The 25,393-nt window shown below is 43.8% G+C and overlaps 1 protein-coding gene across 1 annotated transcript in view; it reads right to left on the bottom strand.

Annotated features, from left to right (window-relative positions):
• The window catches only part of sh3d19 (SH3 domain containing 19), a 204,476-nt gene that overhangs the window by 16,697 nt on the left and 162,386 nt on the right, over nt 1-25,393 (bottom strand). The window contains exons 14-17 of the mRNA XM_068041139.1: nt 23,943-24,018; nt 19,817-19,947; nt 11,448-11,521; nt 3,802-4,025 (exon numbers count right to left, since the gene is read on the bottom strand). Coding sequence (XP_067897240.1) covers nt 3,802-4,025; nt 11,448-11,521; nt 19,817-19,947; nt 23,943-24,018 — 505 coding nt within the window. The remainder of the gene's footprint in view (nt 1-3,801; nt 4,026-11,447; nt 11,522-19,816; nt 19,948-23,942; nt 24,019-25,393) is intronic.

Raw genomic sequence — 25,393 nt, 5'->3', positions numbered from 1 at the left:
CCACCCCCAAAATGCATGGATGGATTCTAGGGAACAAGGGATATCCCTTGAGGACACAGCTACTCACCCACTCTGTGGGAGCCCAGACAGAGGCACAAGAGGCGATACAACCAATGCCACCTGCTCAGCAGGATAACCATTAAGCAGGCCCTCCAGCTTCTGAAGATGCAATTCCAGTACCTGGACCGGTTGGGTGGCATCCTCCTGCAAGGTCATTGTGGTAGTCTGCTGTGCTGTCCATAACATGGCCCTCCTGAGAAGTGTGGACCTTGAGGACAATGAGGCCCAGGAAGGAGACAGCTCATTGGGGGAGGAGCAGGAGGTGAGAGAGGAAGCAGAAGAGGAGGCAAGGGGGATGATACTGAACAGAGAGGTGACCCTGCTGCACGACAAAGTGTCCTTGTCCTGCCACCCTCTGGGAAGAGAACCTTCCTCCTCACAGCCTCTAGTTTTAGATCCAGGTCAGCATTGATGAAGTGAGGGTCTGCCCTGCCCAGGGTGCCAGGCCACAGACTGCCCTGTGACATCTCACTTCCCTCTGGTGCAGTGGAAGGCTTTGGCACCATCCACAGATCTCTCCCTCAGGACAACCAGTAACCTCAGTGATGGCTGCTGTGGGGTGCCTAAATGAGTTCCACACTTCATCTGAGCTGCCTCCATTCCCACTCCCAATGACTCCAAGTGGACAGAAAACCGATCTTCATATCAATTAAGGGCTCGCCCCTGTGAAAATCTGAACTTCAATCAGTTTCCCACCGGAGGTGGGTTTCTGACTCGAAAACAGACCCGACTCCCATTTCCCGCCTCCATGGTGAAAATTCAGCCCCGAGTCTCAGTAAGGATTCTTCAACTTGATTGGTTAATGAGGCACATAATGTTCCCACAGGTCCCAGATCTCCTGTAGAAGCTGCTGTGCTATTTTGGATTTCTAACTACCACAAGTCACAGCACAAAATCCCACAGAAAGGCTGTGTGCACGTCTAAGTGTAACAAATGGTGACTGCTGTTTGTTTGCCGCTGACTGCAAAATCTGGATCTTTGTATTTGTGGTTTGTACTTTTACTTCACCTGGATCAAAGATGGGTCCAAACTGTGATCAAGGAATGCACAGTAATACTTAATTCAATTTACCAAATTTCTGCTCCCAATGCGATTCTCCCTTGCCTACCTTAAGTGGATCTGTTCTGAGATTTTGTGCCCTAATGGCAGATGTCCCAACCCAGAATGCACTGCACACTAGAATATGCACTATCCATTTTAGGGGAAACCAGCCGCAGCTTTTGTATCTCTGAGATACATGCACTTCAGCAAATAATTATCACAGACTTCACATAATGCAAGTATGTATGTATGGTGAATTGAGTAATTAGCTTTTCCATTCAACAGCCACTCAATCAATAGAGAATAAGTAATTATTAAGTATTTGTTGAAACACTGTATACCAAAAAGATATTAAATACACTAAATATAGTTATTAGGGTCATATTTTGTTGTGAAAATAGCAAGAAGCTAACATCGCTCATCATTAGTTATGCGCAAATCGCACAGCAACTTCTGGTGTCCGCACATGCACAGTGAATTGTGAAAACTGGGAATTGCTGTCTGAGTTGCCCTGTTCCTCTAGATGCTTCCCAAACACCACATCACATTGGCTCACCATTCAAATACATTACGCAGTGTCCAGTTGCTGTACTTATTTCATGGATAGGGAATAAAGTTATCAAAAAAAGACTCATTCCTTCAGAATTTAATTATTGGAGATTTTAAAAAACTACTTTTTCAAAACTTTTTCTGTTTGTCACTTTTCTCTCTTCCTCAGTGCAATCTTTCTTTGTCTCTCTTGTTTCACTTTCTGTACCTGATTTGATAATGAATTCACAATTGTAACTGACATCTCATGGTTTAGACTCTGAGCTGCTCATGAATAATTCTTCAATCTGACTGGTTAAAGAGATACACCATTGTTTGCCCTGTTCACACAGGCCCCAGATGCACTGTAGAGGACAGTTGTCTGACAGGACCTTGCCATGCAAAAGCTCATAGAAAATTTATGGACAAGCGAAAGTCTAACAAACAGAGCAGCTCCAAGCAAAATATGGTCCAATGCCATAGGAAAATGTAGCATTTCAATAAAGCGGATTTTAAAATTGTAGAGGAGCATTTAAATCTAATCGGAAAATAGAAGGTAAAGGTTTTCTTCGAGAGATCGCTAATGGCTTCCATGGGCAATTAACAGGCATTTAGGGAAGGTCAGAGTGTTGTTCTTAGTGCTGCGACATCGAAATGTTAAAACTGACCGTGTTTTTTCCCAAACCCTTTTCTGATGCCACATTAACTGACTTTGTGAGAGAAACCCCCCCCAAAATCTTTGGAAGAGCTGCTGCATAGAAACTTGCCAGGCAATTTACCAGAATGCTTTCTACTTAGGACATGCAGTTGTTAATCTTGTCACTATTATTATGTTTTAATAATAATGAATATAAATGCTCACTTCAGTTTCCATTGGATGAGTTTGGTTCAGACTAGACAATAGAATTTCTTCAGCCTTACCAGCAGAATTCTAACCAATCAGAACTCATCTGTAATAATTTTTCACTTCTCCAGTGGTTTGACAGCCATTTAACTATTAAAGTAATGGCCAAGAATGTTAATGCAGCTCTAAATATCAGGAAATTAAACAAACATAGCATCGAAATTACCCAGCCTGATTAACTGACAACTATGTTTCTCCGATTTTGAAAGACAATTTTATTATCTCAGGTTCGAGACCTCAAGTAATTATTCTCATGGGTAATCAATGGCTGAGTTTTGTAATCATAAACAAAGATTAAACTACAATCCCAAGTTTTACAAATTATACACCTAACTTACCTGTGTAGGTTGCATTACAATTGTGGGGCAATTATGCAATAACATTTTCAAAGGGCAAACAGATGTCACATGATCATTCCAGGAATACATCAAAGCAAGAGTTGGCAAACCTAATTAAACGATTTGGCACAACAATATGTATAACTCTATGACACTAAGATGGTCCCAGGTTTGAGTGCTTTCACTCAAAATGACACGTTGGGCAAATTGGTAATTTCTTGCTTAGGTGGAATGGTGCGCAGATATAAAGCTTTCCACTTCACAGCTTGCAAAGATTAATTTTGTCCAACTGGTCCTGCCTCCTGCTGCTGTATTATGGGCTTCCAATAATGCCAGCCTATAACAACAGCCTTTAATCATCCTTTATTCTCAATTCAAACATGGCAACTGAAGCTTTACTTTCATTATGACATTCAAGTCATGATAGAATCAAATCAAATAAAGGAAGTGAGTTTTATTGACAACTAGCCTTTGGACTTCAACTCATAGTTAAAGTCAAGAGTTCAACCACTTGCGATAATGCAATTTTAAAGAAACAGAATCTCATAAAAACACATGGCATCACCAAACCCTTTCTCCTCAACATTTATTTCCCACCTATCTTCCCAATTCCTCTAAAGGGTCTCAATCACGTTTAACTTAAGATGGGAAAGTGAGTGTACACTCATGTACCAAATCAATAATACTCCATGTGAGCGCAAGAAGTCAACCAATCAGAAAGAACCGATAAAGTTCAATGTGAGTTACGCTGGAGGATTACAAATTCAGGTCAGGTAGCCCTTCACAGGACTGAGTTCATACCATTTGGATTTTGAAGTTTGTTGTTTTGTGTTGTAACTTTACTGGCTCTGATCCTATATTTTAAAGGAAAAACTGAAGATTTATGACACTTCACAATTATCACTTACTCAAAAAACATCTTTTACTCACCTGGAGACAGAGGTGAATTCTGCACAGCGTGTTGCTCTGAATTTGGTAAATCCTCAACGATCTCTACAAAATTTAGTGGGAAAATTCCAGAACGACCTTTCAGTTGTCCTCGAGCCCACTCCTCACTCACATACTCTTTCAATGCAATAACATCTCCTTCAAAGAAAGTGAGTTCATCAGCCTGGTCTCCTTCAAAGTCAAACCGAGCCACACATCGAGGTCCCCTGTAGGACAGGTGGTAGGTCAGTAAGTATCTACATCACATCATTGTACATATTCAAATTTTATACTTAGAATCAGTGAAAATATATAAGCATCAACTTGAGTTTCCTAATATTTCAATAAAGAAGAAACATTTAACAAAGTACACGTTACAAGCTCAAATTGCTGCCAAGAATGTTAACAATTGCTATATTTTAAAATCATCTGTGCACAACACCACAGGTTTCAGCAATATCCACAGAACAAATGTAAAAATATCCAGATGGATTTTTTTTGGTCTCAAGTTCCACCAGCTCTGTCACCAATGGCTAGGCCCTAGTGCAAACCTGGCGGTGCACTGAGAAACTTTGGGGGGAATTTTATCTTGGTGGGGGGAGTCTTGACGTCCGGAAAACCGACACCAAGATCCCCACATTGCCTCTTTACCAGAAGGCCCGCTGAATTTAGTGCCATTTAGGCACTTAAGTGGACAGCAACGGGCCTTCCATAGGATCTAAGACCCCGTCGCCGGAAGTTCTGCCCTTGGAGAGCCGTTGGCCAATCAGAGGTTGGTGGCTGCTGCTGGAGGTGACCGTACCGGAGGCCGAGGAGCATCGCTGGAGCTAGGCCTCAGGTAGGTCAGGGCGTGAGGGGTCGCCCGGGATGGGGTTCATGGAGGGGATGGAGTTGTAGGGGGGTTGGCATCAAGGACCCCTTTGCGGGCCCCCTCCCCTTCCCGAGACCATTAGGCACCGTGCCTTTTAATAAGGCTAACCCCCACCCCGTCTACCGAGCCGGGAAGCAGCCCGCATGGCTTTTCATGCCGTGCTTCACATGCGGTGACAGGGCCGCCTGCCTCATGGCTTATTGTAGCTGCGGCGGGAAGAGGCCCTTAACTGGAGGTTCATTGTCCAGTTAAGGGTCTCAATTGGTGGTGGGGCGGGAAGGCCGTTCACAGGGCTTCCTGCCCTGGACTAAATTTTGGCGGAGGTGGGATGGTGGGAAACTCACCCCCACGCCACCATCCCACACAATATTATGCTGTCACCACCTCCAAACCCACAGCGGCGGAGAGCATAACATTCGTCTCACATTGCATACAGTTTTCTGTGGTCAGCTCATTTGCACAATTACGCATAACCTGTAGTGTAGCTATGACGTTTTGCAGGAAACTAGCACAATTGGGAAAGAGGAACATTTTTAGCCCTTTGCTAAGGCTGCATGCAGACATGAAAAAGTAGTGCTTTCAAAAATTAAAGAGAAAGGGAACCCATTGCAGAAACAAAGCTTGTGGGATGTGATAATGCAGCTCAGCACCTCACTCTCTATCTTATGACTGGCAAAGTGGACAATGCAATGCACGAGGTGGACGAGAGGAGGGTTGCTATTTAGCACCCTGGAGTATCTTCCCTATAGGATATTAGAGCAGCATTCCCGGAATGAGTCTCAGCCTTCAAGGGAAAGAGCTAAAGTAGCCTTCACAGCCAAAAGCACTACCGTGCCCTTAGTGGATTTGATTGAAAGTCAGATTAAAGCATGAAGGACAACTCTACCACTGTATCTCTGGTCTCTGCTTGTGTTTGCAACTGGAAGAGCAATTGTGAGTGTGCACAGTGCTTCTGTGATCCAAAGTCACCTGTTTGGCATCCCTCTTGTTTTTCCTGTTCTTCTATATCCTAACTCGCATCAAGTCCCATTAGCCCATCATGCTTGTTGACCAACATAGGCTACCAGTCCAACAGCACCTTGATTTTAAAATTCTCATCTTGGATTTCAAATTTCTCCATGGCCTCATTCCTTCCCACCTGTAATTCCCTTCGCTCTCTAATCTTCCATGATCTGGCCTTTTGTACATCCTGATTTTCATCATGCCACCATTGATGGTACCATCCGTTGCCTTGGTCCAATTCTGGAATTACCTCCCTAAACTTCTCTGCCTCTCTCGCTCCTCCTTTACAACGCTCCTTAAAACTACTTTCTAGACCAAGCTTTTGATCACCTTTCTTAATACCTCTGTATGTGGGTCCGTGTCAAATTCTGTTTTATAACACTCCTGTGAAGCACCTTATAACATTTTACCACATTAAAGACGCTATTTAAATTCAAGTAGTTGTTGAAATAAATACAATGGGTTCCCCATAGGGGAACATTTTGCCCAAATTTCTAAGACATAGGCAAAATGTTGCAGTGACAGAATCCATGGCACAAAGTCTTCTTAACTAAGCAAATAAAAAAAGTAGAAAAAAGTAAAAGTAAAACGTGGATCATGCGCAGAGTGATCGCTGACGTCATCAATGCGTCCAAACACTTGCCGGCTTGCCAGTATGAATCCGCACGTGCGCACTGATATCCGTACATTATGACACCTGCACGCACTGAGTGGGCAAACGGCCAACCAGGGGTGAGGGGAAGCGGCGAGATTGGGGGAGTAAGGGGTGAGGCGGTGAGGGTTGGAAGTGGTGAGGTGGGGTGGAGGCAATGAGGCAGGGTGGAAACGGCGAGGGCGAGGGGGGTGGGAAGCAGCAAGGGGGCTGGAAAGCGGTGAGCGGGGCGGTGGAAAGTGGCAAGGCAGCGAGTGAGTGGCTCAGCGAGCAGTGGGGAGGAGGAAGCAGTGAGGGGTGGAGCAAGTGGTGAGCAGACAGGCCTGGGAGGGAGCGGCAAAGAGAAAGCAGCAATTGAGGTGGCGATCCAGGGAGAGAGTGGGGAAGGAAAGGCGGCAACCAAGGGAGACAGCGGGAAGAGAAAGCGGCGATTGAGGTGGTGATCGAGGGAGGGAGCGGGGAAGAGAAAGCGGCGATTGAGGTGGTGATCGAGGGAGGGAGCGGGGAAGAGAAAGCGACGATTGAGGTGGTGATCGAAGGAGGGAGTGGGGAAGAGAAAGCGGTGATTGAGGTGGTGATCGAGGGAGGGAGCGGGGAAGAGAAAGCGGCGATTGAGGTGGTGATCGAAGGAGGGAGTGGGGAAGAGAAAGCGACGATTGAGGAGGTGATCGAAGGAGGGAGCGGGGAAGAGAAAGCGACGATTGAGGTGGTGATCGAGGGAGGGAGCGGGGAAGAGAAAGCGACGATTGAGGTGGTGATCGAGGGAGGGAGCGGGGAAGAGAAAGCGACGATTGAGGTGGTGATCGAGGGAGGGAGCGGGGAAGAGAAAGCGACGATTGAGGTGGTGATCGAGGGAGGGAGCGGGGAAGAGAAAGCGGCGATTGAGGTGGTGATCGAGGGAGGGAGCGGGGAAGAGAAAGCGACGATTGAGGTGGTGATCGAAGGAGGGAGTGGGGAAGAGAAAGCGACGATTGAGGTGGTGATCGAAGGAGGGAGCGGGGAAGAGAAAGCGACGATTGAGGTGGTGATCGAGGGAGGGAGTGGGGAAGAGAAAGCGACGATTGAGGTGGTGATCGAGGAAGGGAGTGGGGAAGAGAAAGCGACGATTGAGGAGGTGATCGAGGGAGGGAGCGGGGAAGAGAAAGCGACGATTGAGGTGGTGATCGAAGGAGGGAGTGGGGAAGAGAAAGCGACGATTGAGGTGGTGATCGAGGAAGGGAGTGGGGAAGAGAAAGCGACGATTGAGGTGGTGATCGAGGAAGGGAGCGGGGAAGAGAAAGCGACGATTGAGGTGGTGATCGAGGAAGGGAGTGGGGAAGAGAAAGCGACGATTGAGGTGGTGATCGAGGAAGGGAGTGGGGAAGAGAAAGCGACGATTGAGGAGGTGATCGAGGGAGGGAGCGGGGAAGAGAAAGCGGCGATTGAGGTGGTGATCGAAGGAGGGAGTGGGGAAGAGAAAGCGACGATTGAGGTGGTGATCGAGGGAGGGAGCGGGGAAGAGAAAGCGGCGATTGAGGTGGGGATCGAAGGAGGGAGTGGGGAAGAGAAAGCGACGATTGAGGTGGGGATCGAAGGAGGGAGCGGGGAAGAGAAAGCGACGATTGAGGTGGTGATCGAGGAAGGGAGTGGGGAAGAGAAAGCGGCGATTGAGGAGGTGATCGAAGGAGGGAGTGGGGAAGAGAAAGCGACGATTGAGGTGGTGATCGAGGAAGGGAGTGGGGAAGAGAAAGCGACGATTGAGGAGGTGATCGAAGGAGGGAGTGGGGAAGAGAAAGCAACGATTGAGGTGGTGATCGAAGGAGGGAGTGGGGAAGAGAAAGCGGCGATTGAGGAGGTGATCGAAGGAGGAAGTGGGGAAGAGAAAGTGACGATTGAGGTAGCGATTGAGGGAGGTAGTGGGGTACTGTTGGGAGGGATGGAGGCGGCGATCGTGACCGTTGAGGGCTGAGGCAGTTTGTGTTTAATTTGCTTTTTTATTACTGTCAGCTGCCTGAGACGTCGCAGACAGTGACGTTTCAGTCGATAGTGCACATAGTGGCTGCTTTGTCAGCAAATGCAGCCTAAAACAAAACCTGCAAAAGCTCCCTTCATGAACGAAGCTTTTCTTCCTCTGTCTCTTTAAATCATCTCTTCCACATCCATCCCTGTCTAGTAATCCTTTACCCAGTTTTACCTGGGTATATTGATGGTCAAATCATATCTTGATTAAATGGCCAAATTACATCCCTTCTGCAATATTAGATGGTCAAGAAGCTACCAGAAATGCACATCATGGGCAGAGATTCAGTGTGATCTCTGCCCATATTTATGATACTTGACACCCCAATTGTACTCAATTGGCTCTAAATAAATTTCAGACGATGGTGTCCTTTTTTAAAAAAACATAATTTAACATTGAGGATAACAGACAATGTGATTTTGCTTCCTGTGCTGAAAACTGTGTCTAATGCTAGGGTAAAGTCTCACCATTGCTGTCATCCCTTCCATACCTTATCAAAATGGCTATTCTTTCATGTGAGTCTAGAAAGCTATTTAACTTTAGGTGCACGACATTTGAGCGCACACAAGTGTCCTTACCAGAAAAGGTCACTGGATAATGCTTAGGAATGGCCTGGTTAATTTTCCCCTCTCTAGCTCAGGGATGCCAGATCCAATTGTAGTGCCACTACTGCCATCCCAGCTGGCATTAGCTAATTCAGCACAAACTGAGAATTGAAGCCTTAGACCTTCTGGAGTGTACCACTCACTCCAATGCTACATAATGGATTTTACCCTCTGATACTGTATTCTGGGATTCTAAGTTTCTTTTGGGCCTCCTTATCTCGAGAGACAATGGGTAAGCGCCTGGAGGTGGTCAGTGGTTTGTGAAGTAGTGCCTGGAGTGGCTATAAAGGCCAATTCTAGAGTGACAGACTCTTCCACAGGTGCTACAGATAAAATTGGTTGTCGGGGCTGTTGCACAGTTGGCTCTCCCCTTGCGCCTCTGTCTTTTTTCCTGCCAACTACTAAGTCTCTTCGACTCGCCACATTTTAGCCCTGTCTTTATGGCATCTCAAGCGCCGCTGACTCAGTAGTGTGTACAAGCTGGGGATGTTGGCCGCCTCGAGGACTTCTGTGTTGGAGATATGGTCCTGCCACCTGATGCCAAGTATTCTCCGGAGGCAGCGAAGATGGAATGAATTGAGACGTCGCTCTTGGCTGGCATACGTTGTCCAGGCCTCGCTGCCATAGAGCAAGGTACTGAGGACACAGGCCTGATACACTCGGACTTTTGTGTTCCGTGTCAGTGCGCCATTTTCCCACACTCTCTTGGCCAGTCTGGACATAGCAGTGGAAGCCTTTCCCATGCGCTTGTTGATTTCTGCATCTAGAGACAGGTTACTGGTGATAGTTGAGCCTAGGTAGGTGAACTCTTGAACCACTTCCAGAGCGTGGTCGCCAATATTGATGGATGAAGCATTTCTGACGTCCTGCCCCATGATGTTCGTTTTCTTGAGGCTGATGGTTAGGCCAAATTCGTTGCAGGCAGCCGCAAACCTGTCGATGAGACTCTGCAGGCACTCTTCAGTGTGAGATGTTAAAGCAGCATCGTCAGCAAAGAGGAGTTCCCTAAGTAAAGGATGGTGATTTAACTAAATCAATTTTGGTTCAAACTGATTTTGAAAATGAGGGATTTGGTACAAAATTACATGGATTTCAATGTCGAGAGATTGATCAAGTGGTACATTTATGGTCGCATGTTACACAATGTGATGATGAGAACGTTTAGTTGGACTACTCAACAGAAATACTGAATTCAGTAAACTCAGATCAGCATTTTTCACTCACTCTAGTCTCAGCACTGCTAAAACTGACCCCAATGTTGGCCACACCCTACAGGATGGTGTTACGACCAGGTGAGAAAGGTGTCTAGGGGTCCCTCTCAGTCGTCACCTGGTCTTACTTTAACAGGATTTAATTTTAAACACACCATGTTTTGAGCTCCCCCTTGGTGAATCCTTGTTCACCGCTTTCCAATTATAAGGCAAAGAAATGAGCACAACAGGCTTTCTTAGGTTTAAAAAAGAAAAGTGAAAATTAAAGTTTAAACTCTAATTTGGTTAATGCCTACAGATACACGTCGCGCTCCACGCTAGCATGCAGATGCGATACACATGTGCAAATAGAGACAGAAAATAGCAGAAGTAAAATAAAGTGGAGCGGTTTGAGGCAATATGAGGGGTTTTTGCTACTGTGCTTCAATTTCGCTGTAGTCCTTGTTTGTAGATAGATCTTGCTTTTCGTTGGGCCCAGTATTCTTCTTAAACCTTGTTCACTGTAGGAGACTTTTCTCTCTTGGGATTCATATGTCTTCAACGGATTCCGAAGCTGGTGAGAGAGATGAGAGCAGACAGAAGAGAGATGTTTTCAATCCAGGAGCCAGGAGCTTTCTGCCAGTTCAAAACTCTGTGGCAAGTTCAAATTCAAAAACCTCAGGTTGCCCAACAGTTTAGTCATGTGACTAGTGGGTGTGACTATGTCCATTTGTGTATTCGGCCACCTTAGCAGTCAACCTGGAATGTGAGCTCCTCCACTCTCAACGTTTGGTAATCAGAAATCCATTGTGGATTAAATTGGAGCAGGGAGTAGCCCCTCTGTCCTTTCCAATATGCAAAAATGTCCTTCCAGCCAGGGGCTTGGTAACCCCTTGTAATAGGCCTTCTTTTCTTTCCAGCAACAATTAAAAAATTTAATGTCCATATGGCGAAATTAATGTGCCTCATACTTGGCAGGTGGGGGCCTGCATGACAATGAGGCCTCACTACTTGTATAAATACAGCATTACTTGTGCAAATCTAGGACAGACAAATAATATTCATGTGCTTTTCAAAACTGATTTAACATTTAATTAAGTCATCTAACAAATAGTCCCATTAAACACAAATATAACAGATTGATATGAATCTAATAAAATACATTTGGATGAACGGAAAATGTAACAGCAATAAATAGAACATTTTCATATTAGTACAATTTACTGCAATAGCAAATCAACCAGTTCAAAGGGGAAAATGTAATAAAAGTTCAACTGAGGGACTGAATAGCTAATCAATGTTTCAGGATTCCTGGAATACTTAGACTTACTTGGCAAGTGAAGCTGACTTAAATGTAACTGTCTTCATACTGCTCTCCTGTGAATCACCTATAGGTAGATCAACCTAGCAAAAAGAAATCAGTCAGGTTACTACACTGTAATTATCAATACTCTAAGAATAACTCAAGAAATACCATGTTATCAGACACAATGGGAATTTTATAAAATTTAGTAGCTATGCTACCTTAGAGTGGGGACTGGGTAGCTCACTTAGCTGGATGGCTAGTGTATGGTTCAGAACAATATCAACAGTGTAGATTCAATTCCTGTTCTGGTCTGAGGAAAGGCAATGGAAAACCACCTCATATAGCCTCTTCCCTTGTCATGCTCATCTCTCCATGGTGCAAAAATGAGCAGAGGACCTCTTTTAGATTATTCATTCCAATGATTGCCTCATCTGGGGAATTCCCAACCTCAAGCAGACTATTCTGAAGCTACGGAGTGGAATAATAATTTTGTCACACACATCGGAGGTGCAATGATACAACATTCATAGAGTAACTCTGAAGAGTTATGAAAAATGGACTTTGTCTTTAAAAAATGAACCTTTATTTTTAAAAAGTGAACAATGGTCCTAAATGGCCAAAGAGAAGGGGATTAACTTTTTGTATATTCAAATAGTCTGACAAAGGACAAATCTTCAAAGCCAAAAGGTGACAATGAAACCCATCTCACACCTATGATAGAAACATTCCGGAAGTAAATGTCTTCTTCTAAAACAAAGGAGGTGTGAAGTAGCTATGTCCTGGACCATTGTGCAATCACCATGGGAAGAAACCAGAATGTCTCCTAACAGGAGGTGAGAAGTGACAGTTTACCTTTAAAAAAAGACAGCCAGAAAGAGAAAGAGAGAGACTGACCCAGATGGTAAAGCTACTTGTAACTGCTGGCATTCCAGAAAGCACATGCCCTGTTGGAAAAAAATCCATCATACAGTACAGAAAGCTAGAAGTGACCCAGCATCTTCAACAGAACCATCAATCAAGAGAGAAATCTACAATCATCACAGGCCTGCAACCCTCTATAACTCGAGTCTCAAGAGAATTCAACAGGTTTATCGTAACCCTTCTCCCCCTGCTAAAACCCACCTACCTCTTTTCCTTCTCTATCTGTTTCTTCTTTGTATGTGTGTGTGTGTGTGAGCAAATGCATGAGTGAATGCGGTTGCAACAATTTTGGGATAAGGCGCATTGATCACTAAACAATTGACTTTCTGTTTTTAAAAACCTACAAGCAAACCTGTCGCTGTCTGTTTATTTGAAAAATAAAACACAAAGGGGCTAAACTCTTAATACAAATCCACATGCTGCGTTCAGGTGGGGAGCTGAACAGTGGGAACCCCCATACATCACACCATGTGGCTGTAACACTTTCCTAAAGAGAGGAAAAGAATATTGACAAGTGTTCATTGTTCTTATACACCCCCCGCCACCACCACACGCTGAATGGCATACTCCTCTTGAACTATCAGGCCACTGAAATAGTACAAGAGGGATATTTTAAAGAATAACACACATTTTTACACTGAATCACACAAAGAGGTCTCTGGTACAATCAACTGACTGTGCTTTCAACTGATCGCCATTGAAAAAGCAGTTGGGCATTACAACTGGCCTGCATCCTTGGGTTAGGAAGGAAAGAGCGGAAAATGGGCAAGACTCCCCATTGTGATCATTATCTAGTGATCCCAGCTGGAAGAGAGTGCATATGGATGTGCATATGGAGAGAAATATAGATTTGAGCTTGGCTGTGATGTCCCCAGTGATTGAGCCCAGACAGGCTATTCAGACAGCAAAGGTGGAATTCAGACAGGAGGGAAACCAGCAAAATTTCCCACTGTGAGCAGAAGAGAGAGGGGTAGAGAAAAAGACAGTGATCACGAAAAACAGCAAGGTAGATAATGAAAGATAAAGTAAAAAAAGAGAAAAATAGAACAAAAGGAGGACAAGAGAGAAAGGAAAAAAATGAGAAAAGTAGAAAAAGGTGTGCATTTGGCTGCTAGGCCAATGTTTGAATTGATAAAAGATCAGATAGACCTGAAATGTTAACTCTGTTTCTCTCTCCACAGATGCTGTCTGACCTGCTGAGTTTTTCTAGCATTTTCTGTTTTTCTTACTAATTGGCGAGCTTAGCTAAGGCTCGTTCTCAGTGCCACGGCATTAGCAAGCCACCTCCACCCTGACCAATCAGGGAGGGCAGGCAGGTATGGCACACTGATTCCGTCAAAGGAAGAAGGATTTCTAATTAAAGGCTCCACGGCATGGATTAAAAGGGCACACCAGCACTTGGATTTTTATGGCTGCAGCAACCACAGGAATGGAGAGAAGACCTGGGAAGGCTGCTCCCCAGATCTCTCACTGTAACCTGGAGGTCCTACTGCGGGATTTGAGGGGCTGCAGTGAGGTGAACTCTCCCAAGGACAGCAGGAAGAGGAGAACCTCTTTAATGAAGTAGGCATGGATGGAAGTGGCCGAGGAAGTCAGCAGCAGGAGTATGGACCCTGCAACTTGGAGAAGATCTAAGAGGATCTAAGAGGATCCAAAAGGGCATGACAGGTGACTGGCATAATGCTTTCAGGTTCAAGTCCCACACTCTAACTTTCTCAGCATTCTCCTGTACAGCACTCCTCAGGACAACACACCTTGCAGCTTCATTCATTCCTCTTTCTCGAGGCACACCGCACTTTCCCATCTGACCAATACTCACTCTCAGCCTCAAACTACTGCCTTCTCGCAACCATGCCTCACAGTCACCCCTCACAAATGTTGTCCTTCTCTCCTCTGCACACAAGCCATGACAAACATGTAATCTCTGCTTACTTCTCCTTGCAGAAGAAGAGAACACACAACTTGATGAGAGGCAGAGACCGGGGAGGGGCCGCCCTCCATTGTCACCTTATCGGCCACTGACAATGCGAACCCACCTGCTCCAATGGGAAGCAGATCTTGTTCCAGGAGGCTGCAGATGTCTGCAGCAACTTGCTGTGAAAGCTTGAGCCTCCTGAGACACTGATGCTCAGACAGGTTGAGAAAGCTGATCCTTTGCCTGTAACCCTCTGTTGTGGGGAGTGGGGGGGGGGGGGGTCTCGCCTCCTTTCAGCCGGATCTCAGTGTCATTGAGTCATTAAGGCACAGAAGGAGGCCATTCAACCCATCAAGTCCATGCCAGCTCTGTAGAGCAATCCAGTCAGTCCCATTTCCCCGCTCTATCCCTGTAGCCCTGCAAGTTTATTTCCTCCAAATGCCCAACTAATTTCCTTTTGAAATCATTGATCGTCTCCACTTCCAACACCCTCATAGGCAGCAAGTTCCAGGTCATTACCACTTGCTGCATAAAAAGTTCTTCCTCACATCCCTCCTGTTTGTTGCTCAAAACCTTAAATCTGTGTGCCCTTGTCCTTTTACCATCAGCTAATTGGGAACAGCTTTTCTTTGTCCACAATATCTGAACCTGTCATAATCTTCTACACCTCTATCAGAGCTCTCCTCAACCTTCTTTGCTCCAAGGAGAACAACCCCAGTTTCTCCAACCTAACCTTGTAGCTAAAATCCCTCATCCCTGGAACCATTCTGGTAAATCTCCTCTGCATCATCTCAAGAATCTTCACATCCTTCCTAAAGTGTGGTGACCAGAACTGGACGCAATACTCTGGTTGTGGCCTAACCAAACTTTATAAATGTTCAGCATAACTTCCCTGCATTTGTACTCAATATCTCTATTTATGAAGCCCAGGATCCCATATGCTTTGCTAACTACTCTCGCAATATGTCCTGCCAACTTCAAAGATCTATGCACATGAACCCCCAGGTCTTCCTGTCCCTGCACATTCTTTAGAACTGCGCCATTAAGTTTACATTGCCTCTCCCTATCCCTTTTTCCAAAATGCATCACTTCACACTTCTCCGTATTAAACTCCATCTGCCACTTGCCTGTCTATTTTGCTAGCCTATCCATGTCCTGTTGCAGTCGATTGGTATCATCGTCATTGATTGCCACTCCTCCAAGTTTGGTATCATCAGCAAATTTGGGAAAATTACTTTGTATTTCAAGATCCAAGTCATTTATTTATATCAAAAAAAGCAGTGGTCCTGGTACTGACCCTTGGGGAATACCACTGTCTACCATCCTCTTGTCTGAAAAACAACCATTTATCATGACTCACTGTTTTCTGTCCTTAAGCCAATTTTTATCCAAGCTGACACTGACCCTCCTATTCCATGAGCCTCAGTTTTGTTAACTAGTCTTTTATGTGGTACTTTGTCAAATGCTTTCTTAAAATCCACATAAACAACATTCACTGCATTCCTTTCATCAACCTTCTCTGTTACTTCATCAAAAAATTCAATTAGATCAGTCAAACATGATCCGCCTTTTACAAGTCCGTGCTGCCTCTTCTTAATTATCTCGAACCTCTCCCAAGTGCCTGTTAATTTTTTCCCTGATTATTTCCGTTTCTAGAATCTCACCCACCACTGATGTTAAACTGACATCAGTGGCGGCACAGTGGTGTAGTGGTTAGCATTGCAGCCTCACAGCTCCAGCGACCCGGGTTTGGTTCTGGGTACTGCCTGTGCGGAGTTTGCAAGTTCTCCCTGTGACCGCGTGGGTTTCTGCCGGGTGCTCCGGTTTCCTCCCACAGCCGAAGACTTGCAGGTTGATAGGTAAATTGGCTATTGTAAATTGCCCCTAATGTAGGTAGGTGGTAGGAGAATTGAGGGAAGGTGGGGATGTAGTAGGGAATATGGGATTAATGTAGGATTAGTATAAATGGGTGGTTGATGGTCGGCACAGACTCGGTGGGCCGAAGGGCCTGTTTCAGTGCTGTATCTCTCTATGAGTCTATGACCAAACTACAGTTGCAAGGACTGTCCTTACACCCTTTCTTGAATAAGGGTGTCACATTTGCCACTCTCCAAACCTCTGGCACCTCCCCATATCTAGCAAAAATTATGGCAAGACCTTCTGCTATTGCCACCTCCACTTCCTTTAGCAATCTGGGATGCAAGCCATCCGGACCAGGTGACTTATCCACTCTAAGCATAGCCAGCCTTTCCAGTACATCCTGCATATCAAATTGCACCCCATCTATTACCTTTACCATCTTCACTTCTATCGATATTTTGTCAGCATCCTTTTCCTTAATAAGCATCAATACTAAGTATCCCAGTCACACCCTACATCTCTAAGCATGTATCACCTTCTTTGTTCTTAATAGGCCTTACCCTGTCTCTTACTACCGCTTACTATTTACATGCCGGTAGCAGATATTTGGGTTACCTTTTATGTTGACTGCCATTCTATCCTCACATTCTCTCTTTGCCAGTCTTAGTTTTCTCTTCACTTCCCCTCTTAATTTATTGTATTTGGTCTGGTTCTCGCTTGAATAATTCACCTAACATGCATCATATGCTCCCTTTTTTTGTTTCATCATATTCTCCCTCTCTCTGGTCATCCAAGAAACCCTGGCTTTGGTTCCCCTATCTTTTACCATTGTTGGAATGTACCCAACCTGCACCTGAAACATCTCTTCTTTAAAGATCCCCATTGTTCTGTTACAGTTTTTCTTGTCACATTTTGGTTCCATTTTACCCTAGCTAGATCCCCTCTCATCCCATTGAAGTTAGCCCTCTTTCAATTTAGAAGTTCTACTTAGATTGTTCCTTGCTCTTCTCCATTACTAATCGAAACCTTATGATACGATGATCACTCCTACCCACTCCTCCCACATGCACTTGGTCCACCTCATTCCCCAGCACCAGATACAGCAATGCCTCCTTACTGGCTGAACTGAGAACAAGGAAGTTCTCCTGAACATATTACAGAAATTCTTTCCCCTCCTTACCTTTAACTCTAACATTAACCCAATTGATATTTGGGTAATTCTATAGTTCTTGCACATCTGTGATTTCCCTGCAGATTTGCTCCTCTTTGTCTCTATTTAGAGGCCTATAGAATACCCCCAATTGTGTAATCATACCCTTTTTGGTTTACAACTCTAATCAAATGGATTCTGTCTTTGCCGCCTCAAGGACATCCTTTCTTTCCAACACTACAATGCCTTCCTAATCAGTACTGCCCCCAACTCCCATTTTTCCTTCCCTATCTTTTCTGAACACTTTGTATCTCTGAATATTAAGCACCCAATTCTCACCATTTTTAAGCCACTTTTCCATTATTGTCACTACATCATATTCCCAAGTGGCTATTTACACTTGCAGCTCACCAACCTTATTCACCACACTTTGTGCATTTACATACATGTATTCTAAACTGGTTGTTATATTCCTCATAGCCTTTCTTAGTCTGCTCCTACCTAATATGGTACTACCTCGTTCTCGAGTACTATCCAACACTCTCATTCTTTTGTGTACCTGATTTTCTACTTCTATATCCCTGTGCACATCCTCCTGCTAATTTAGTTTAATCCCTCCCCAATCACACAAGAAGAAGAGTTAAAGCACAGAAAGAAGCCATTTGGCCTGTCGTGTCCGTGCCAGCTCTCTGTGAGAGCAACACAGCTAGTTCCACTCCCCCACCATTTCCCCCTAGCCCTGCAAATCTTTTCTATTCAGATAGTTATCCAATTCCCTTTTGAAAGCCATGATTCAATCTGCCTCCACCACACTCTCAGGCATAGCATTCCAAATCCTAGCCATTCGCTGCCTTAAAGGTTTTTTCCTCATGTCACCTCTGGTTCTATTGTCAATCACTTTAAAACAGCATCCTTTGGTTCTCAAACCTTCCGCCAATGGGAACAGTTTCTCCCTATCTGCTCTGTCCAGACCCCTCATGATTTTGAGCACTTCTACCAGATCTCCTCTCAACCTTTTCCTTAAGGAGAACAGTTCCAGCTTCACCAATCTATGCACGTAACTGAAGTCCCTCTTCCCTGGAACCATTCTCGTAAATCTTTTCTGCACCCTCTCCAATGCCTTCACACTCTTCCTAAAGTATGATGCCCCGAATTGAACACAATACTCCAGCTGAGGCTGAACCAGTGTTTTATATAAGTTTATCATAACTTCCTTTGTAGTCTATGCCTCTATTTATAAAGCCCAGGATACTGTATGCCTTACTTTCTCAAACCTGCCCTGCCACCTTCAATGATTTGTGAACATATACCCCCAGGTCCTTCTGATCCTGCATCTACTTTAGAATTGTATCCTTTATTTTGTATTGCCTGTCCTCATTCTTCCTACTTCACAGTTCTCTGCATTAAATTTCATCTGCCATGTATCTGCCCAATCCACCAGCCTGTTTACATCCTACTTTTCTCCTCACAGTTCACAATACTTCCAAGTTTTGGGTCATCTGCAAATTTTGAAATTGTGCCCTGCACATCCAAGCCTAGGTCATTAATCTGGTTTAAGAAAAACAGTGGTCCTAGTACTGACTCCTGGGGAACCTCACTATATACTGTCCTCCAGTCTGAAAATGAACTATTCACCGCTACTCTGTTTCCTGTCACTCAGCCAACTTTGTATCCATAGCTGTCACTATTGAACCTCCCCGTGAGGACACTGTCCATGCTCTCTGCCTTTTGGAGGGGTCTGCAGCTGAGGAAAAGGCAGTCAGTAGTGCTGCTTGCAGTGTGTTGCTTCTGCATAAGCTGCTCCCATGCAGTGGTGAAGGCTGGCAGCAGGGAATTACTGCTGAAGGTGAGTGAAGTTCCATACAGATGAAGTGCCTTCCAAGAAGTTAGCAATCACCCGTCAGGCAGTACTAGCACACTCAGTGAGGAGAAGTGCTTTGAACAGCAGTCTCTCACCTCCCCATAGCTGGAGCTCTTCAGTTTCACTGATCAAAGGTTTCCAGCCTGTCATTTTCACTGAAGAAGCTCTTTCCGCTATGCACTCACCTCAGTAACCCTGGCAAGTTGCTGCCAGATCTGCAAACAGGTGCCCCAGCCAGGAAATCCAGATTCCTGGGTTAAAGAAGCTCATAATTGCCTTTTTAACTGCCTAAATTGGTTTCCTGCCAGATCCAAGGAGGTTTCCCACTGGCCTCGAAAACTGCCCCAGGGAAATCCAATGTCAATTTCAGGGAATTTAACTCCCTGCATGCATGCAAACCCGCCTCCACTAGGCAAGGAAAAGTCCCCCCATTGTCTGCGCTCATGCATGAAAATATCACTTGGGAAGATACTAGGGGACATAGAGAGCAACTGCTGCCCATGGAACTGTGATTCAGTATGACTCACCACCTACAGACAGAGAGACAAAAACCAGGAAGGGATCAAAAGCCATGGAAGAGAAATCAAACAAGTAGATTTATCAAAAACCAAAAACCTTGCCCAAACATTTGGTGCAAAATCCAGATTAGTATTTTTAATTGAGGAAAATGTCAACCAACAACTTACAATAACTTTGACAAAATTAGCAGGAAAAATCCCAGTATGTCCCTTGCATTTTCCACTAAACCAATCTTTATCCAACTTCTCCAGCAAGTACACGGTATCTCCTGACTTCAGATTCAGTTCATCATTTTGATCTGAAAAAAAAATTAACTGGTCTTATCATTGTTTCCTGAAGAAGTCATGTACACTACCTCTAGCTTACTTTAAACACAGTCATACTAAAAATAACTGACAGTCTGACACCCATTACACCCAGACATCACTTTTGATGGATATAAAGGAAGAAATAATGGGAGCATGTCAGAAAGCCACGGTGATAATCATGGGGGATTTTAAGCTACATATAGACTGGAAAAATCAGATGGGCAAAGGTAGTCTAGATGAGAAGTTCATAGAATGTTCTCGGGATAGTTTCTTAGAACAGCATGTTCTGGAGCCAACCAGAGAGCAGGCTACACTAGACCTGGTATTGAGCAGCGAGATAGAATTAATTAATGACCTCATAGTGAAGGCACCCCTAGGCAGCAGCAATCATAATATGATTGAATTTTACATTCAGTTTGAGGGAGAGAAGAGTGGGTCTAAGACTAGTATTTTAAACTTAAATAAGGGCAATTATGAGAGCATGAAAGCAGAGTGAGCTATAGTGAACTGGCAAATTAGGTTAAGGGATAGGTCAATAGAGATGCAGTGGCAGACATTTAAGGGGATATTTCAGATTACACAAAATAGATACATTCCAACGAGAAAGAAAAATTCCAAAGTGAGGGCCACCATCTGTGGCTAACTAAAAAAGTTAAAAACAATATTAAACCTGAAGAAAATGTATATAATTGCGCAAAGATGGGTGGCAATCAGAAGATTGGACAGAATATAAAAAACAGCAAAAAATGACTATACAATTAATAAGGAGGAAAAAATTAGAGTACGAGTGAAAGCTAGCTAGAAATATAAAAACAGATAGTAAGAGTTTCTAAAGATATTTTTAAAAAAAGAGTTAACAAAGTGAGCATTGGTCCTCTAGAAAGTGAGCCTGGGGAATTAGGGAAAAATAAGGAGATGGCAGATGAATTGAAGAGGTATTTTGCATGATCTTCACTATAGATGATACAAGTAACATCCCAGAAATAGCTGTAAATCAGGAACTGGAAGGGAGGGAGGAACTCAAGAAAATTACAATCACCATGGAAGTGGTACTGAGCAAATTGTTGGAGCTGCGGGCAGACACATGCTCGGGTCGTGATGGACTTTATCCTAGGGTCTTAGAAGTAGTGGCTAGTGAGATAGTTGATGTGTTGGTTTAATTTTCCAAAATTCCCGAGATTCGGGGAAGGTTCCATTAGATTGGAAAATAGCGAATGTAACTTCTTTTTTATTTATTTAGGGATACAGCACTGAAACAGGCCCTTCGGCCCACCGAGTCTGTGCCGACCAACAGACACCCATTTATACTAATCCTACATTAATCCCATATTCCCTACCACATCCCCACCATTCTCCTACCACCTACCTACACTAGGGGCAATTTACAATGGACAATTTACCTATCAACCTGCAAGTCTTTGGCTGTGGGAGGAAACCGGAGCACCCAGCGGAAACCCACACAGTCACAGGGTGAACTTGCAAACTCCGCACAGGCAGTACCCAGAACTGAACCCGGGTCACTGGAGCTGTGAGGCTGCGGTGCTAACCACTGTGCCGCCCACTGTGCTCTTTATTCAAAAAAGAGAGGGAGACAGAAAGCAGGAAACTACAGGCCAGTTAGCTTAACATCGGTCATACGGAAAATGTTAGAGCTATTATTATAGATGTTGCAGCAGAGCACTTTGAAAAATTCAAGGTAGTTAGGCAAGATGTCAACATGGTTTTGTGAAAGGGAAATCATGTTTAACCAATTTATTGGAGTTCTTTGAAGTAATAATAATATGCTGTGGATAAAGGAGAACTGGTGGATGTACTATACCTAGATTTCCAGAAGGCATTTTAAGGTGCCACATCAAAGGTAATTGTGAAAATTAAAAGCTCAAGGTGCAGGGGGCAACATATTGGCATAGATAGAAGATTGGCTAGCTAACAGGAAACAGAGTGTAGGCATAAATGGGTCATTTTCTGGTTGGCAAGATATAATGAGTGGAGTGCTGCAGGATCAGTGGTGGAGCCTCAATTTTTTACAAGTTCTTAGATGAAGGGACTGAAGGTATGGTTGCTAAATTTGCTGATGACACAAAGATAGGTAGGAAAGTAAGCTGTGAAGAGGACACAAGGAGGCTACAAAGGGATATAGATCGGTTAAGTGAGTGGGCAAATATCTGGCAAATGGAGTATGATGTGGAAAAATGTGTAATTGTCCATTTTGGTAGGAAGAATAAAAAAGAAGCATATTATCTAAATGGTGAGAGATTGCAGAGCTCTGAGATGCAGAGGGATCTGGGTATCCTAGTGCATGAATCACAAAAGGTTAGTATGCAGGTACAGCAAGTAGTTAGGAAAGCTAATAGAATGTTATTGTTAATTGCGAGGGAATTGAATACAAAAGTAGAGAGGTTATGCTACAGTTATAGAGGGCATTGGTGAGACTACATCTGGAGTACAATTTAAGGAAAGATGGAAATGCATCGGAAGCACTTCAGAGAAGGTTTACTAGACTAATACCTGGGATGGGCGGGTTGCTGTATGAGGAAAAGGTTGGACAGGCTAGGCTTGTATCCCCTGGAGTTTAGAAGAGTAAGAGGCGGCTTGACTGAAACATGCAAGATCCTGCGGGATCTTGACAGGGTGGATGCTGAAAAGATGCTTCCTCCTGTAGGAGAATCTAGAACTAGGGGTCACTGTTTAAAAATAAGGGGTCGCCCATTTAAGACAGAAATGAGGAGAAATTCTTTCTCTCAGAGGGTCGTGAGTCTTTGGAACTCTCTTCCTCAAAAGAAGATGGAAGCAGAGTCTTTAAATATTTTTAAGACAGAGGTAGATAGATTCTTGATAAACAAGGGGGTAAAAGGTTATCGGGGATAGGGGGGAATGTGGAGTCAAGGTTACAATCAGATCAGCCATGATCTCGTTGAATGGCAGAGCCGGCTTGAGGGGCTGAGTAGCCTACTCCTGCTCCTAATTCGAATGTTTGTATGATTATGAATTTGTTATAGGTACGTTTAATTTACTTTACATGCTAAACTGAAATCCCATTAATCTCCAACTAGCTTAAACTGAAATTAAAGTTTGGATCAGAACGTAATTGTGAGTCAACACAAATGCTACATTCCCCCTTTAAACTGACAACAGGCAAGGAGAGGCAAAAAGAGTAAAATAAACATTGGGCTAGAAAGTAAATTACTAACAGGAGTGTGGGAGTGTATGGATTAAAAAAAAAAAACCTGCTGGCTCACAGAGCAGCTTCATTATATAAATAGTTCAACCCCTGAACCAACGCGGCCCCTTGGGAAAAACAGAGGCCAAGTACTTCCTTCCACTGGAGCAAGATATAAGCAACAGAAAACTAGGAGGTACGCTTGTGCCCCCTCTAGAAGCCACTTAGGTATATTGGTATGTCCAGGAATAAACGGTCCACATCACTGCTAGCCCAAAGAAACCACAGTGGCTGCAGGGGTGGTGGACAAATCCAGAGCTCACCCGCAAAACAAGGGAAATGTTCACTCTGGCTCTTACCAACTGTTATTAAAAAAGTGAACTCCAGAAAAACATCTGAAATAGCAAGTTACCAAATCTCATCTCCAATCCTCTTGAAGTCTGCCTACAAAATATGCATTAAATTCCAATAATGTTCTCGCCTGAAAATTGATTCCCCAAGCAATTGTCTATTCCTTGCCAGAAGGAGTCACATTGTGAGTAATTACATTAGTGAAGTTCCCATTCAGCTGGATCACACAAGGGTTTTTCCTGTGCCACACATTCTGTGCAATTAAACCAATCTCTGGAACTTATTCCCTCCCCACACAAACACATCAACTTGATAAGTATACAGGAACATTTATCAACATAAAAATAAATAAAACCCTGCCTCATATACTTAACAGCTTATTTTTAATGCCAAGGCCAACAGAATGAAAGTTGGAGAAAACATTCTGATGAAGGTACTGGATTTTGCTTTTCCCAGCACTGCTCGGTCCCTTACCTGCTGTGAAGTCATGCAGCACTATAGCATGGGGAACACTGTCGTCTCCAAGCTGCTGTCCAGAAGTGAATGGTTTCTAAGAAAACAGAACATGTGACAAAGAAAATAGAAATTTGTGTTCTTTTCACTTTTTCCAACAAGAAGATAAAAAAAACAGAAAGCAAAAAATACTGAATATAAAGAAATCAGAACAAAATTATTACAATTACAAAAATGATATAACTCACAAGCACATGATCTAAAGTCAACACTAAGTAGCTTATAGAATTATAGAATAGTACAGCATAGGATGAGGTCATTTGGTCCATCGAGTCTGCGTCAACCCTTTTGAAGAGCAATCCAGTTAGTTGCACTCCCTAACTCTTTCCCCAGAATTAGAGATCCATGGGACTAGGGGGAATGAGGAATTGAAAGAAATTAGTATTAGTAAGAAGGTTGTATTGGAGAAATTAATGGGGCTGAAGGTTGATAGGTCCTTGGGACCTGATATTTTACATCCCAGAGTGTTGAAAGAGGTAGCTATGAAGAGAGTGGATGCATTGATGATCATCTTCCAAAACTGTATAAATTCTGGAACGCTTCCTGCAGATTGGAAGGTGACAAATGTCACCCCACTATTTAAGAAGGGAGGGAGAGAGAAAACAGGGAACTGTAGTCGGGAAAATGTTAGAATATATTCTAAACGATGTGATAAATGAATACTTGGATAATAACAATCTCATTGGACATAGTCAACATGGATTTATGAATGGGAAATCATGTTTGACAAACCTGTTGAAGTATTTTGAGGATGTTATTAACAGAATTGATAAAGGGGAGTTGGTGGATGTAGTATACTTGGATTTTCAAAAGGCTTTTGATAAAGCCCCCCACAGGAGATTGGTTAGCAAAATTAAAGCACATGGGATAGGAGGTAATATATTGGCATGGATTAAGGATTGGTTAACAGGCAGAAAAAAAGAGTAGAAATAAATGGGTCATTCTCGCATCGGCAGACTATGACTAGTTGGGTATCGCAAGGATCAGTACTTGGGCCTCAGCTGTTCACAATATATATCAATGATTTGGATGTGGGGACCAAATGTAATATTTCCAAGTTCACAGATGACACACAATTAGGTGGGAAAGTATGTTGTGAGGAAGAAGCAAAGTGGCTTCAAGGGGATTTGGACAAACTTAGTGAGTGGGCAAGAACGTGGCAGATGGAATATAATGTGGAAAAATGTGAGGTTATCCATTTTGGTAGAAGGAACAGATGTGCAGTGTATTTCTTAAATGGTAAGAGATTAGAAAGTGTAGATGTACAAAGGGACCTGGGTGTCCTCGTCAATAAGTCACTGAAAGCTAACATGCAGGTGCAGCAAGAAATTAGAAAGGCTAATGGTATGTTAGGATTTATCGCAAGAGGATTTGAGTATAGGAGTAGTGAAGTCTTGCTTCAATTGTATAGA

This window comes from Heterodontus francisci, chromosome 1 (assembly GCF_036365525.1).
Source record: "Heterodontus francisci isolate sHetFra1 chromosome 1, sHetFra1.hap1, whole genome shotgun sequence".
Classification (NCBI taxonomy): Eukaryota; Metazoa; Chordata; class Chondrichthyes; order Heterodontiformes; family Heterodontidae; genus Heterodontus; species Heterodontus francisci.
This window is presented reverse-complemented; position numbering and strand designations above follow the sequence as displayed.